Source organism: Paroedura picta, chromosome 10 (assembly GCF_049243985.1).
Source record: "Paroedura picta isolate Pp20150507F chromosome 10, Ppicta_v3.0, whole genome shotgun sequence".
Taxonomy (NCBI): domain Eukaryota; kingdom Metazoa; phylum Chordata; class Lepidosauria; order Squamata; family Gekkonidae; genus Paroedura; species Paroedura picta.
The window spans coordinates 70974483-70991053 of NC_135378.1; the positions used below are offsets into that span (position 1 = coordinate 70974483).

General features: G+C 39.1%; 1 protein-coding gene across 4 annotated transcripts in view; it reads left to right on the top strand.

Moving 5' to 3' along the window:
* Positions 1 to 16571, top strand: part of PPP3CA (protein phosphatase 3 catalytic subunit alpha) — a 204066-nt gene that overhangs the window by 111135 nt on the left and 76360 nt on the right. For all 4 annotated transcript variants that reach the window (XM_077300770.1, XM_077300773.1, XM_077300772.1 and 1 more), the window contains exon 3: positions 14957 to 15081. In XM_077300770.1, the coding sequence (XP_077156885.1) occupies positions 14957 to 15081 (125 nt within the window). The remainder of the gene's footprint in view (positions 1 to 14956; positions 15082 to 16571) is intronic.

Below are 16571 nucleotides of genomic sequence, written 5' to 3' on the forward strand. Positions count from 1 at the left end.
AAGTATGAAGGCAGTACAAAGCAATACAAACATTGCCCTCAAGTCACAGCTGACTTGTGGCAACCCCATGTGGTTTTCAAGGCAAGAGATTTCAGAGGTTGGTTGCCATGGCCTGGTCTGTGCTGCAACTCTGGACCACTTAGTGGTCACCCATCCAAACACTCACCAGGGGTGATCCTTCTTAACTTCCAAGAGCTTATGAGATCAGGCTAGCCCAAACTATCCAGGTTAGGATAAATAAAACTAAAAATTTCAAAATTAATATTGACTGGGGGGGGGTAAGCATTTAATTAGCTAACTTAGTGCAATATCTGTTGATAAATTTAAACTGGATGTGAACTTCGGATGCTGGATTAGCTGTTTATATTATATATATCTGGAATTGGTTTTGGTAAAATAAATGTTTGTCTCCAGAGATACTGGGATTATATTTACAGTTTTTCAGAAACAGTGTTTAACTTTCACTCCATGGATAAGGTAGAGAAGGCAAAAAGTGTTGTGAGTTTTCCACTAGGCTTGTTCTGTCAGAAGTGCCTTTATCTTAATTGATGATGTGGTGGGAATGCCCTTCCTGAACTATAGTTGGGTGTTGCATAAACAATAAGCTCAAAGATTTTGGAAACTGAAATTCCTGGGAAGAGGAAATGCAGTGGGTAGGGAGTAGTGTCATTGAAATAGGAATTAAAGGATGTAAGATCACTTGTTAGGATTAGGTAAGAGGAGAAAATAAATTGTAGAGGCTATCTGGGAGTGTTTAGTGAAAAATGGAAGTTTGGGGATATCTAGATTATATCAAGATGTTAGTCATGAATTAAAAGAAATATAGTACCATTAAGTATCTATCTGAAATTTGTCTTAAGTAGAGGTTTTGGATTTATGGATATGTATTTTTTGTATTTTTCTTTGCTCTAGCTTTTTGTTGTTTTGGGCATTTGATACCTTCCAAGTAAAAGTTAATTCGTGATGGTGGAGGTATGGTTCTTGTCTGTATGAGCAAGGAACTTAAGGAAGACACGGGTCCGACTATGTAATTTCTTCATCCTTTAACATTAATGCTCATGGTTTATTTCAGCTCTGTTTGGCTTAGTGCGTTTTTCTGAGTGTTGCATTGTTTATTGAATGTCATATCCTGTTGGTTATGTTGACTTCATTTGGCTTGGAGTCTCAGTGAGAAAGGTGAATTATAAATAAAGTAAATAAATAAATACCTCCTCCTGTTCAGTTATCAATACAGTGTTGGCTAGGTGCTATGTTCAGAGTGAGAGCCCATCATATTGAAGTAGTATTTAAAAAAAAATCTTTGTGATCATGTAATTCTGAAGTTGGGTATGCCTTCCCAGCCCTGTTATGTCTTCCAACATGACTTCTAATAAAAGTGCATTGTTAATTTTGGTTGGGTTTTGAAAAGAAGACAGAATGTGAGTATGGTTTTTAAAAGAAAATCTCTCCTATTTATGCTGATAAGTGGCAGTAATTCCTTATGGTCTCCCATCCAGATATTAACAAGGGCCAACTCTGCTTCACTTCTATGATCTGATGAGATAGGGTTAGTCTGGATTATCTAGGCCTGACTGATGGTATTACTTACTTTGCTAGCAATGTTTACCTATTATAAGAAAAATACCTTCAACTTATTGAAGATACTATATTTTAAATGTTAGCTATTTCAGATGTTATATGTAAAGCTCAAGCTATGAATGTTACAATATACACTGACTCATCGGCCTTGCCCATACTGTCTTACTACCTTGAGAACATAATTTCCAATTAGATGACTCTTTTTTTTTCCTGATCAAAATTAGGAAATGTACTTCACCTTGACATTAAAACTTGATTATACTTTTCTCCCCAGCCATTCAAATATCATTTGTATGAGAGTCATGTTCACACACATATGGTGCATCAGTTTCATTCTCATCTGCTTTTATGCTAGCTGAACAGGCTGAAGGAAACTGGCTGAAGGAAAATATTGTGCTAAGGCAGTGTGAATGTTTTGTCCTTTGTTCCCCATGGGGACAAATTCACACATGCAGATCACCTTTTCAGACTGTGATACATTAACATTTTTTCTGTGTGGCTCATATTAGTATGGAAATATCTCCCAGTATCTTATTCTAAGCAAGATTAGCTGAGCCAGTCAGTAATAAAAAATAAGGTTTTATATTATTTATCCTATAAACACAAAGAGAAAAAGTAGAAATGGCAACATGAACTAACAAATTCATCATAGGTGAATAAATATGGGGGTAGCAGAAATATCAATAAACCCAGTTTCAATAAAAAGACAAAGTAACTAACAGCAGAGTTTTACATCTACAAATAAGTAAAACAATGCACATGGTAAGGCTTCAGGGCCACTAGATCAGTTTATTTCAGACATCTTGCTATGAAACCCTCTGCTACCATGATAATCCCCAAGCTTGAATGCTCTACATGTTTTCAAGCACTGAATGGATAGAGGATTTGGAGTTTTTTGTTTACTGGACAGCAAGAGAATTTTTTTTCTTCTTTCTCTCCTTTTCAATTAATAGAACAGCTATAAACAGTAAATGGCTGGCAAGGGACAAGATGTCTCTGCCTCTCTTCTGCTTCGCATAACGTAATTTGACCTTTTCACAGCACACACATGGTAAAATCATCTGAGAGATGTTACGCATCAACTGTACAATAAACAGACAGCAGAGATAGGGGAGGACCCTTCTGCTCTTGCTGCTAAATGCCTGTAGGATCTCTTGAAACATTAAACGCTATCAAAGAGAGACAGATTATGTAACAGAATTCTCTCTTCAGGAGTCATACAACATAGGGGGGAGGAGAGGATTATCTGTGTCAAGATGGACACAGCCTGTCATGCAACAAAAGAAATCCTCTTAGAAAACCAGGTGTCTGCAGTGGCTCAGAGTGCTTTTGCCCAGCTTCAGCAGGTGTATCTGCTGTGTCCATTTCTGGTTCAAGCCACATCTTGCCAAAGTGATCCAGGCTCCAGTTCATCTAGATTGGACTACTCTTCTTGGGATTACTGCAGCTAGTACTGAACATTACAACTAGACTGCTGGTTGTAGCCAGCTACTGGAACAGGGGTGAGATCTGTGGCTCAGAAGAAGAGCAGCTGTTGGTCACACTGAACATCCCAGGCTCAATCCCTAGCATCTCTAGTGAAAAAGATCAGGCAGTAGGTTATGGGAAAGACCTGAGGCCCTAGGGAGCCACTTCCAGTCTACTGCCAGTCTAAGTAGACAATATTGACTTTGATGGACCAAAGGTCTGAATCAGTATATAGCAGCTTCATATGTTCATGTGTCAGCTATGTGACCCTGATACTGTAGCAGTCGTACTGGCTACTGATCCTTTCCTGAGCCCAATTCAAGGTTTGGGTTTTGTCCTTTAAAGCAGGGGTAGTCAACCTGTGGTCCTCGAGATGTCCATGGACTACAATTCCCATGAGCCCCTGCCAGCGTTTGCTGGCAGGGGCTCATGGGGATTGTAGTCCATGGACATCTCGAGGACCACAGGTTGACTTCCCCTGCTTTAAAGCCCTACATAGCTTGGGACTGGGCTATCTGAAGAACTGTCTTTTCTCCATATGTTCCTGCTTGAGAAGTAAGAAAACAGGGAGAGGCCCTCCTGACCGCCCAGCCAAAGAACATCATATGGTGGTCACATGAGAAGATCTTTTCAGCTTCACAATTATGAAGTATTTATTTATTTATTTATTTATTTATATTTATATACCGCCTTCCTCCGAAGGCTCAGGGCGGTTTACAGGGAACAGGGAACAGGAAATGTTATCTGTACAGGGTACAGATAACATAAGGAAACACATGTAACAACAGCAATAACAATACAGCAATAATAACTCGAACATGATAACAGCAGTAATAATAAGATAGAACTGCAAAGTAGCCTCAGCTCAACTCTAACTGGGACCCAGTGCGTTAGGCAGATTAGTGGCGGTCATAATAGGAGGTGGGGGGGGCCTGAGGGCCAATTGGAAGCGATGGTCTGGGTCAACCTCAACCAAATGCCTGGTGGAGGAGCTCCCTTTTGCAGGCCCTGCGGAACTTTACATAACTTTTATTTATATTGTGAATTGTCCTGAGTGCTACAAGGCAAAAGAGTGGCTAATAATTGCTTTAACCAAAGTATTACAAGGGAGATTTGCCAAGATTCCTTTCGAAAACAGACTATGCACTTGTGAATCAAATTCGCCTGACACCATCCAACATATCTTACTGGATTGTCCCTTGTTCGTTGTCCAGCGAAGACACATACCTTTTATACCAAAATGGAGAAACCATTCCAAAGACCTGATCTGCCAATTTTTATTGAGTGATAAGGATGCCGATATCACTTTTATTATGGCTGAATTTCTGTCTTCAGTTTTTAAATCTAAACTGACTGATGTATCTTGCTAACCTGCTTTATGCCAATAAATGTATTGTGTGATAAGAAGAAGAAGAAGAAGAGTTGGTTCTTATATGCCGCTTTTCCCTACCCGAAGGAGGCTCAAAGCGGCTTACAGTCGCCTTCCCATTCCTCTCCCCACAACAGACACCCTGTGGGGTGGGTGAGGCTGAGAGAGCCCTGATATCACTGCTCGGTCAGAACAGTTTTATCAGTGCTGTGGCGAGCCCAAGGTCACCCAGCTGGTTGCATGTGGGGGAGTGCAGAATCGAACCCGGCATGCCAGCTTAGAAGTCCGCACTCCTAACCACTACACCAAACTGGCTTTAAAACTGCTTTAAATATTTAAAAAACAATAATCCAAAATTGAGTCTTCCAAGCACTATGTTTTAGGTGGTGTTTACTTAAGCAATGACTAGAAGTGTGGGAGTTTCCTGGAAACACATCTCTTACAGCTGTTTTATTTGAACACAATATATGTACTGGGACAATTCTACTTTAATGAAAAGAACTAGCATACACAGAAGCAAATTGGGCTGTTAGTCTTTTTTTTTCTTTATCTGTTTGATACATGGAGCAGTCAGACAACTTACAATTTAATATATTAAGAACCCCACCCCCCCAAAATTATGAAAACAGTGAGGGCCCAACAACACCATTTAGGAATATTAGTAAGTTAGGAGAGTGGGGGGATCCAATGTTGCCCATCTGTTCTCTCTGCTGAAACTCCACTTCATTATCAAGTGGGAGAACTTTCAGTAGGAAAGATCTTACAAACTTTTTGAAAGATCTTACAAACTTTTTCAAAACATTGGGACAAGTATTTAAAATGCTTGTGAAATTTCTATTTTATATGTTCTGTAACATCTGCAATACTGTTCTAATATATAAATAATAAAACAATTATCCGTGTTTTAAACAAGGATAATATTATATATAAAATTATATATTGGATGGATGGATGGATGGCAACAAGAAGAACTACTTATGGCTGGAGAAGACCAGAGATATTGCCATAAAAACAAACTTTTTCATCCTATCAATATGAGTTTATTGCATTACGACCTGATTCTCTCATGAGATTTGTTTTGCATTATCTAGCCTACCTTTGGCCAGGGAGTGGGAGGATACTTGTGAGTAGATTACATTGTATATATACAAGACTCGGAACATTTCCCCTAAAGCAAAAAAAACAATGATATAAAGGGTGCTGGAAGCTGAATTTTTGAGTTTAAATCATGATTATATGATCCCTTCCTATACACACCAGTGATGATATCCTGCCTTATTTTAAATACTGCTGCTTGCAATGTGTGGAAGTCCTATACTTGTTCCTTTACTTATACACCCTGTGCAGTCAAAATGTTGTCATCTCCCATCACTCAGTGCACTGCAAACAAGGTATTCCTGGGTGATTTGGGAGGGTGCAAACATTCTTTGTAAATAGGCCAGCATAGTGCAAGCTAAACAACACCACAGGCACGAGGAAGTCAAATGCATGGAGGTCCATGTTCCATTTATGAGTAAAGCACTCTTATGTCCCACTGGTTTCAATGCCTGACTCTTGATCAACATAATTTGTACATATTTACTTATTTTTTTCTGGGTTATGCCTGAAGGAAAGGGCCAACATAATAATTATAATTACAACTATAATTATATGTCTGTTGACTCAGAAGAAAGTCCCACTATATCCCATAGAGTCTATAAAAGGTAAAGCACCGGGTCATGTCTGACCCTTGGGTTGATGCCCTCTAGCGTTTTCATGGCAGACTCAATACGAGGTGGTTTGCCAGTGCCTTCCCCAGTCATCACCATTTACCCCCCAGCAAGCTGGGTACTCATTTTACCGACCTCGGAAGGATGGAAGGCTGAGTCAACCTTGAGCCGGCTGCTGGGATCGAACTCTCAGCCTAATGGGCAAAGCTTTCAGATGGCTGCCTTACCACTCTGCACCACAAGAGGCTCTTTAGAGTCTATATAAGAAAGCCTAAAAATGGTGGACTTCCAATACTTCCAATACAAGTTTTAAGTAACTGGTTTAAACGTAGCTGCAGCTAATAAAGATGTCCATTATAAAGAGGTGATTTTCCAGAACTCTGTTTTGCACCCTATATTTTGGCTCTACATAAAAACCTCAGTGAAACTTTTTAGAAAACTTGTCACTTTGTTAAAACAGAATTAAAAATCAGTAGAAAATGAATGATTAATAGAATGAAGTGATAACTTTCCAATAACTACTACAAAAAGGAAACTTTTGCCATCTTACTAAAAATCATGAATAGGCAAGGTGTTGGATGTTGTCATGGAGATAGCATTCTACAGAGTGGGCTGTCATTGCTGGTGCTGGAGAAGACCTGGTTTAATGACCTGCTATTCTCATTCTAGAGCCTCTTGTGGCACAGAGTGGTAAGGCAGCAGTCATGCAGTCTGAAAGCTCTGCCCATGAGGCTCGAAGTTCTATTGACCCGTATTGAGTCTGCTATGAAAACGCTAGAGGGCGTCACCCCAAGGGTCAGACATGACCCGGTACTTGCACAGGGGATACCTTTACCTTTATTCTTATTCTGATGGCTGGAGTATAGAGGAAGATTTTGAAGTATGTAAGTGAACTCAATGGTCTGCTGAATTTACAAGTGCCAGGAAGTTCACACTTGAACACACTGGAAGGAACTGAATTATGTATTTTTATCATATGATGTTGTTTTGTTCTTTGGATGCAGTTGTATAAGTCAGGATAACATTTTTTTTTTTAGAATTGAAGTCTAAAGTCATCTGCTATTTGTTCACTCAATAGTCATCACTACCACCATCACCTCTTTTTTAAAAAAAAACATCTTCAGTAATGGAAGAACCATTAAGTCAACATAATAGCCAGTTTTCAATTTGTTCAGGACAGGATTAGGGGAAAAGAATCTGCCGTCTCACGTGTATTGATGAATAGATTATTATTATTAATAATAGATTATGAGTGCATGGTGCAGGTGGTTGGACTAGATGACCCAGAAGGTCCCTTTCAACTCTCTGATTCTAGTATTCTATTGGCTGTGCAGTCACATCCAGATGGCATTCCCAGGCATAAATTCACAAATAATTTTTACTGTGTATGGAAATAATTCAAGGTAAGAACCTGGAAAGCTCATCGTAAAAGGAGACGTGAGAGACCTCATTATTCATGCAGTTTCCTTTTGCCCCAATTTACTTTATTTAAATCTTGGGGTATTCTGAAAAGAGTAGTCTTCTGAGGATTCCTGCTGAACTCATTAGTGTTCTTTTAAATGCACTCATTTCACTGACTTTTGGAAAAAGAAAAGCTCCTAATCCTTATGTCGGCTTCCTGCCATAGACGCCAAGAGTAGGATTCCTTGATCAAGTTTTTGGCAGATGAATTAATCCATCTATAAAGCAGAAATGTTGCAGGTAATATTTCTTTTAATATGGTTCTGGCACTGTAAGGGCTGAATTAATACAGACAAGATGATGCAGAAGAATGCAGCATTGCATATTTTAATTGGGGGAAAGATCTATTATGGTTGCTTGATCTCTTGTCTTCCTGTTTATCAGCTACTTGTTCTATATGTGAAGTTTCAAATACTAAAATGTCCTTGTTATTAGACAGCATCTTTGTATTCTATGAAGCATATCTAAACAGGCTGGGCTAAGGCTATTTTTAGGAAATCTCTGTAGCAGAGAACTGTTTCACAAAAAGATGCAGGAGATTTTTTTTAAAACATCAGTTTTGACAACAAGATGTTACTTGTGAAATTTTAGTTTTGACAGCTTATAAGCTCTTTATCTGCATATAGATGTGCTTGTGTCTTACCCTTGCCCCTGATCTACCCCCAGCCGCTGCCGCAGCTTACCTACACTCCTGGCCCTGCCTTTTGTGTGCGCAGGGCCATTGCCCCACCCCCATGCATACTTGGGGGATGGTGGGGCTTTTTACCCCAACGTACTGGAATGGCGGCAGCCCGGCATGGCTGCCGCCATGCATAATCGGTCATCAAGAGAGATTGTGGTACTAAAATGCAAGAAGATTCTAAATGGATGGAAGAGGTGTCTTGTAGCAACACATTTAAGATGAGGGGAATTTTTAAAATATATATTTCAGTGTGGGACGTGTTTTGGGCATGGACTGTGATGATGATGTTCTTATTTTGGTGGTGTTGTTTTTCAGCCTAAGAGAAGTCACTGGGTTCCCGAGTAAGAACTAAATTGACCTGGTTGGTAGCCCCCCGCCCCCCCAGCCTGGACATCTGTAATACTGTTTATGCACTGGGAACTTCACTGCCTCAGCTCCCATGCAGGAGCAAAAATTGGGGGCAGATGAGGCACACCGGGCCAAATGCTCCCCCAAGTGGGTGCCGGAAGAGGCGGGGCAACCTGCCACGACTAAAACTCCAGCCTGCAGCCCGGCATGAAACCTCTAGTGCGTAAACGGTCTCTGTGATGTCATTCAAACCAATAAATCTCTAGACATGTATACTTGTGAAGGCTGAGGAAGACACTTGGCCTTGCTCCATCTTTGAACTGCAAGGCCAGCAGAAGCTTGTGGCATAATAGCTAAAATAGTGTCCTCTGTAAGTTAAACGAAGCAGAGCTATCCTCTAAAAGCCCTTGGGCTCTGCTTTGCAACTTTCGAGATAAAATATTTAATAAGTGTCTTCAGGCAGCAAAGCAAGCTTTCATCTCAGAATCCAATATATAATATTGCATCCATTTGCAGCCATTGAAGAAATCAGATCATGAAAGGATAACAGTATTCAGATAGTTTCCTGCTGTGCAGGGCAGGAAAGTGTCTTTCTCTCAAAAATCATTCTCTTTCAAAAAGTTGTACCACGTATGCATTTTGATCATATTAGCTGAGAGGTAAGTTGGTAAAATAGATTTAATGGCTTTATTAAAGTAATTTCTGTACAACAGACAAATAACAATCTTGTAACAGAAACTATGGAAATTGCTTTTGATAAAATAAATTAGAAGCTTAAGAATTTATTTGTATTGGATTGTAGAGACTTATCCTAATTAAGTCCTTTGATACAAGTGCTAGTAAATGGCCTCCCTGGTGCTTAGGAAGAGATAAGTTTATTGACAATTTGTGACAGTGTTTGGAGTCTAATAGTGTACTGTAAATTAATTCAACATCTTGTAAATGTAGTTTCCTTACTAATGGATTATATTGTGATATAGCTATTTCACCAATGAGAAAAGTGCAGAAGCTTATGCATTGTTTTCTGTTAAAATGGATTTTATGTAATAAGAAGATTGAATGCATTGAAAGGTAGATAGAAGAAGCAAATATAAGGGGAGTTCATTCGAATGATCTTCTGAAGATGTAAAACAGGAGAAGACGTTGATGGCATAGGTGAAATGAATCATGAATGTGTAATATAATGTGCCATTTAATTTAAAAGAAATATAATGAGAAACAGTTTTTACTAGATAATTGAACTCCACTAATATAGAAACTGAGCTTCTTGTGGCGCAGGGTTTTAAGGCAGCAGAAATGCTGTCTGAAGCTGTCTGCCCATGAGGTTGGGAGTTCGATCACAACAGCCAGCTCAAGGTTGACTCAGCCTTCCATCCTTCCGAGGTCGGCAAAATGGGTACCCAGCTTGTTGGGGGGTAAACGGTAATGACTGGGGAAGGCACTGGCAAACCACCCCGTATTGAGTCTGCCATGAAAACGCTGGAGGGCATCACCCCAATTGTCAGACATGTCCCGGTGCTTGCACAGGGGATACCTTTACCTTAATATAGAAACTATAAAACAGAATATAATACAAAAGCTATATAAGCTATTTTATCTATCTATAAAATAACATGTGTAGCTAGATTGCTTACATTTTTATAGGAACTACCACTGTTTGATAAGGAACTGTTGCAGCAGCGGACGTGACAGTTGTTGACTTTTTTAATAGCCTGCATTGTGTGTGTGTGTGTGTGTGTGTGTGTGGGAGGACCAGAGTGTTAACATTTGAAACAGAAAAATAGATACACAAGTTATGATGCAGTATTATATCTTACAGCCATGTATGATGAACAGGAAAAAAGGGCAAGTAAGAGGATGGGAAAGAACGGAGCAAGAATAGAGGCAGGAGGTAAGGCAAGAATATATGAGAAGGGTAAGGAACAGGGACTCTCGAGGATGAAAGGGGTTTCACTTCCCACATGAATTCTGCACTGTCAGAGGAACTGTTACTACCCTTTGGATTGCAACTTTGGTCCACAGTCCCATTACCCATATTGAAATGTCTTCCTGAATGATTCTGTTATCGTGGCATTATTACTATATAAAAATGCTCTCCTGAGCAGTTCTGTGTTACATTGTTTGTGGGGATCCAAAACTAGGCAGAGCCTTTCTGAGGCCATTTCTTAGGATGATGGCCACTACACGTACAGGTAACTGTTGATCTTGCCTGTTTGCTGGATGATGCCTGTTAAATACCCTGTTCAGATGTGCAAAGTTGTTAGGGCAGGGGAGAAAGTAGTCCTGCAGTTATAAGTATCCAAGGGCATGAAGCGCTTTGATTGAATGGCCAGGATATTGAATTGAACCCAGTAACTAACATTCAGCCCTGTGGGGTATGCAGAGTGGGTATATAATGCATTGCCTAGTTCCTGATAATAACCATATAATGACATTGTGTACCTACAAGTGGGCTTGATTTTGGAGTTGATTTTGTGAGGAGACCTATATAAAGTGAATTGCAGTGATCTAGATTCTGTGTAACCAACGGTGTGGATCCAAGTGGCCAGATCACCTGAGTTGAGGTATGGGGCATCTTCAAGGTAAACTAAGTTGGAAGAAAGTGTTGCTTGCAGTTTCATTGACTTGTTTCTCCAGTAGTGATGCTGAGTCCAGTATAATCCCTAGGGTTATGACTGAGTGATTAAGAGTCAGCTAGGGATCAGACTACGTACAAAGTCCTGTATCTCAAGTAATTGAGTCTGCCATGTATCTCAAGTAATAAGTGAAATTAGTAAGCCCAGCCAAAACTACATGTAAAGACCAGTATGTAATATATGTACATAAGGAGCACATAATTAACAAAATAAGCATTTTGAGTACATATATTACAGAAACGTGATGTTGAAAGATACTCTGTCATCTCTAAGTGTGGTGCTTCCTTTTAGCTCTGCCTTGTATAATTTTTCATCTGGGAAGAGATCTCCAAATGTTTGGAGAACATGATCCATATGGCCCAGTCTCTTGAGATAGAAGTTGTTACATCACAGCACAAGTTTCCTAGGTGTTGGAGGACCTTGAGGACTTTACACAGGAACTGTGGCAAAAAACTGCATCTCTCTGGCCTACCCCCAGAAAGTTACATTTTTATAAGATCAAGAAGGAGCCCTTTAACTATTTGACAACTCATCCTCTGTTATCTTCCTTGGTTATGGAGGAGATGCAGCCAAAGAGCTGTCAGAGAAGGAAAAAATAATTTTCTGAATCAAATGGATGTGTGCGATCTGACTCAACAAGCTTCCATGGCTCTAGGGAATCTGACCCTATATTTCCCAGATCCTAATCTGACATCAATAAATACATTATATATGAGATTCATTCACACACATTATCTTGTTTTGGAGAAAATTATAATAAACAACTTTGTTACAGACATGTTTTCAGCATTCAGAGTATTTCACATGTATAATCTGAGTAATTGTTAAAACCCTATAAACCAGGCCTGTGTTTTTATTCCCACAGTGGTTTGCCTGGGAACCCCTGCTGTGCAGCATTTGTGGGTGAGATAAACATTTGAACTAGATCATTCTGTTAGCCAATAAGCTAAAAAACTGAAAATGTTTTCTGACCTTGATGGAATAAGAAAGAGAACAAACATTTAAGATGGAAACGAATAGTGAGATGCTGAGTCCAGTTGCTAAAAAAACAAAAACCAAAAGAGGGGAGTGTACAATAGAAAGCCTACATAAAAAACAACAACAACAAAAACCAGGATATCTAGAATCTAGTGTACAAAAGAATAAAAAAAAACACAATAGTTTTATATTACCATTCCTGTTTTTTACAATTCCAAATAATTATTCCAGTTTCTACAAATGATTTAGGCAGATTATAAATGGGTGAGCTTGGCTTTTGTAGCCCTTTATTGCATGTCCAGGGAAATTCTTGATTGCCACTTAGGGGTCAGAAGGTGAATTTCCTCTAGACTAGACTGACCAGTGATTCTGGGGTTTTTTTTTGGGGGGGGACATCATCTGGACATGAATTGGGGTCACTGTGAGTAGACAGATAGTTGTGAATGTCCTGCATTCTGCAGAGGGTTAGACTAGACGACCCCGGTGGTCCATTCCAACTCTATGATTCTATGACATATATTTAAAAGTTACATGTGTGTTACAAAATAAATGACCAAAAGTCTGGATGCTAGGCAGATTAATATAAATTAAAGAGAGTAAATTACTCATTCAGTTGTAGCATTGGTCTCCTGTGAGTAAGGACTCCAGGAACAGCCTTGTTGCATTGTGAAGCAGGGATATCCTAATGATTAGAGGAGGGAGACTGGAGGTTAATTTGCAGTTTTTCTTTAGATAGCGAGTCAAGATAATTTGACACCATGCTGTGAAAAGAGACAACGAAATATGAGTAATGTTTGTATTGTGTAATGTGGTAAATTTTAGTGTAACCTCATTAACAGAACTTGTGCTACACAGTAATTTTCTTTCGCTATGAATAAGCAGCTTTCCCCTCTAAGTCCTAATTTTGATGTTTATCACTTGGTAACTCATTGTCTTAGTAAATAAAGGAGTGTGAAACCTGATAGGAATTCATTACCGAATGGGCCGCCAGACCATGTTCACCACCACTGCTGCCAAAAAAGAAGCTTGTCCCCTGCCCAACAATTTGTAGTAAATTGTAAAATATGGGAAGCCCGTACTGTGTCACATTCACAGAATAGCACAAAGAGAAAGGGATAATCATGAGGTCTGGAGATCATCCAAGAACAATATAAATATCTGGGATGTATCTGAATGCCTTGGGAGAGGGCACAACATCCTCCTTTCTTTGTTTCTAGACCGTGTAAATTTGTAGCACAATGAAAACTAGAACAGTGAGGGGTGTGCAGGAGTGCTGTTTACTCAATATTGAGTTGGCTTATTATATTTGTTTACCTTTGTCCACATGGCAAAATCAGTGCATACACATGTTCTCGTAGGTGCTTTGGGACTTGAAGCGAGATTAAAAAAAACAAAAAACAGGATGTAGGAATTCATTTGGAAAAGGGGAATATGATGAACTTGGAAGTATCCCATTACAAGGTTGCTGCGTTGATTTTTTTTTTCTACTAGTATATTGTTTTTCTACACGTTCTCAAGTAAGGAAAGGCTGGGGGAGGGGATTAAACAAAAAACTTCTGGTATCATTTTTGCCTTTTCTGCTCACATGTATTGCAGGAGTTAGACTCACGTATGCATGCCCATGTATTTGAGGTTTAAATACACTTTTCTTTGGAGGCTGTATCAGTGTAATTTTGATTTTGTGTATAAAGATGTGAAGCATCTCTTGTAGGCATGGTATTCATTTTCCCAAGGACTTTCTCAGCTTTTCCCCAAAATTAGAATTTTGGGGAAGCACTTTTTCTAAAAGCTTTGCATGAAAAAAAAAACTTTTTTGGAATAAGTGAAATGCTTATTAAAGGCAAGGTTTTGTTCACTCAAAAATCTGTAATATTTTTATGTAGGGCAACCTATAGCTTTTGATAACTATATACTGTAAATATACAGTATTATAATGCATTTATTGTTTAAATGTGACTAATTTTATCCACATCAGTGTTTTCAACCTTATACAGTTTAGCTCTTAATCTAAATATGTCCACAGAAGTTACATTTCATTCTTGTATGTTTCCTTGACTGTTTTGCCTGAATTTTATCACATTTGTTTTGTATACCAGCTTCATCTCCATTAAAAAGGCAGAACAAAATTTGGAATGTCTGTTTGACCAGGAATCATCATAGTGCAGAATTATAACGAAAATTGAGTCCGATAGCACTTTTAAAACCAACAAAGGTTTATTCAAGGCGTGAGCTTTCGCTTCCTCAGACAAAGTGGAACAAGGATCATAAGAGGACAGATATAAGGCAAAAGTTAATTAGTGGCAAATTAATAAAGTGTGCCATAATATCCAAATTATGCAGTATAGTAAATCTTTGCTGAAACAGCTAATCAGTCCTTTTGAGTTCAGTTGTAGTTCACAAAAACATTGGAGAAATTAAAATGTCAAGGTTAGTAATTAATGGCAGAAACTTTAGATTATATAGATTGGACATGTTGATCATTCCAACTAGTTGCAAAACCAGTGACTCTAAATTAGTAGCCTTACCTTGAGATCTTGGAAAGCTGTTGGCAGCTAGACAATTTTTGGTTAGATGGCTCATTGGCCCTAGCTTATTAAAAGGCTGCTCTTTGTATAGGAAATGTATTATAGAGTCCAATGGTAAGTATAAATGTTAGTAGGCAAATAAATGTAGCTGTTTGTAGAATGAATGTAACAAATGGCTTCTTTCACCCCTTTCTCTCTTTCAGTTTGTGGGGACATTCATGGACAATTCTTTGATTTGATGAAGCTCTTTGAAGTGGGAGGTTCTCCTGCCAACACACGGTACCTTTTTCTAGGCGACTATGTTGACAGAGGGTACTTCAGTATTGAAGTAAGTTTATACATAGAATTAATTCGTAGAGAGCATTGTTACTTTCTTTAGCAGGATGCTATTAGTAAATGTATGACATAAATGTTCCGTAGTGAAATATATAGTGCACAAGGTAGCTTCTAAGCAATTTAACTGAAAGCAGGTTTCTCTCTTCCTGTATAGTTTGTCTTAAAATGATTAAAATGTTACATTTGTTAAATTCCAGGCCTCTTTAGTTACTGGACTGACATCTAGAGACGTTTACAGATCTTTCGTGTTCCTAAGGCATTTACAGCATCAGTGTCCTAATAAATTAGACCATTGAGGCAAGAAATTGTTCTCCAGAATTAGGCTACAGTTATTCATGTTCCAAATGGCCTCGCTAATCATAATACAAAATTTGATTATTTTATGTTCGGCTTGCTTTGAATATTAATATCGCTGGAGAGTCTTTATGGAAGAAAAGAGCTGCTCTATACATGTCTTGGAGAGACAGCAAATTCAAAAAGAATTGCTTTAGTTTCCTTGCAGAAAAACCAGTGAAATCCTATGGCACCTTAGAGTCGGCACATTCATTGTGGCCTAAGCTTCTGGGGCCCTCAGTTATGTAATATGATGATAAACTACAGTAAGGTGGTGTTCAGGTTCACAGAAACTTCAAGTTTGGCAGCCTAATGACATGCAGTATAGACAAATGGAAATCTATGTATCAATAGTCTTGTATGTTTATGTTTACATTTATTTTAGTTAATGAAATAATCCTTATAAAACAGTGGCATAAAACGAAGTGCAATCCTAAGGACTTTTCCTGAGAGTAAGCTTCATTGCATAGAAGAAGAAGAGTTGGTTCTTATATGCCGCTTTTCCCTACCCGAAGGAGGCTCAAAGCGGCTTACAGTCGCCTTCCCATTCCTCTCCCCACAACAGACACCCTGTGAGGTGGGTGAGGATGAGAGAGCCCTGATATCACTGCTTGGTCAGAACAGTTTTATCAGTGCCGTGATGAGCCCAAGGTCACCCAGCTGGCTGCATGTAGGGGAACGCAGAATCGAACCTGGCATGCCAGATTAGAAGTCCACAGTCCTAACCACTACACCAAACTGGCTCTAAGGTTCTATGAGTAGACTCGGTCAGGATGGCTCTCTTTAAAAATGTAACTGCCAAGCACCCTCCCTCCTTCCTTAGTTTGGAGCAGGTTTGTTTCCTACTGAGCAGTTGCATAGAACACTAACTGAATCTCTTCCTTGATGTCTGCAATAAAAAAAAAAGAATTAATTTCAGGGAATGGGTCTGGAATAGCACCATTGCATCCCACTGGCTATAGCCTTCAAGGAATGTTCCTGTGACTTTGGAAGCAAGATTAATATTCAGGCAGCCACCATAATCTCCCCTAATTAGTCCCAAGGTATGCTTTTAAAAGAGATGATAGAGCAGATTGGCTACAACCAAGCAAGTCGAGGTCACTCTGATCAGTGTATGGGAGGGGTGATCTTGAATTCTGTGGTGAAAGA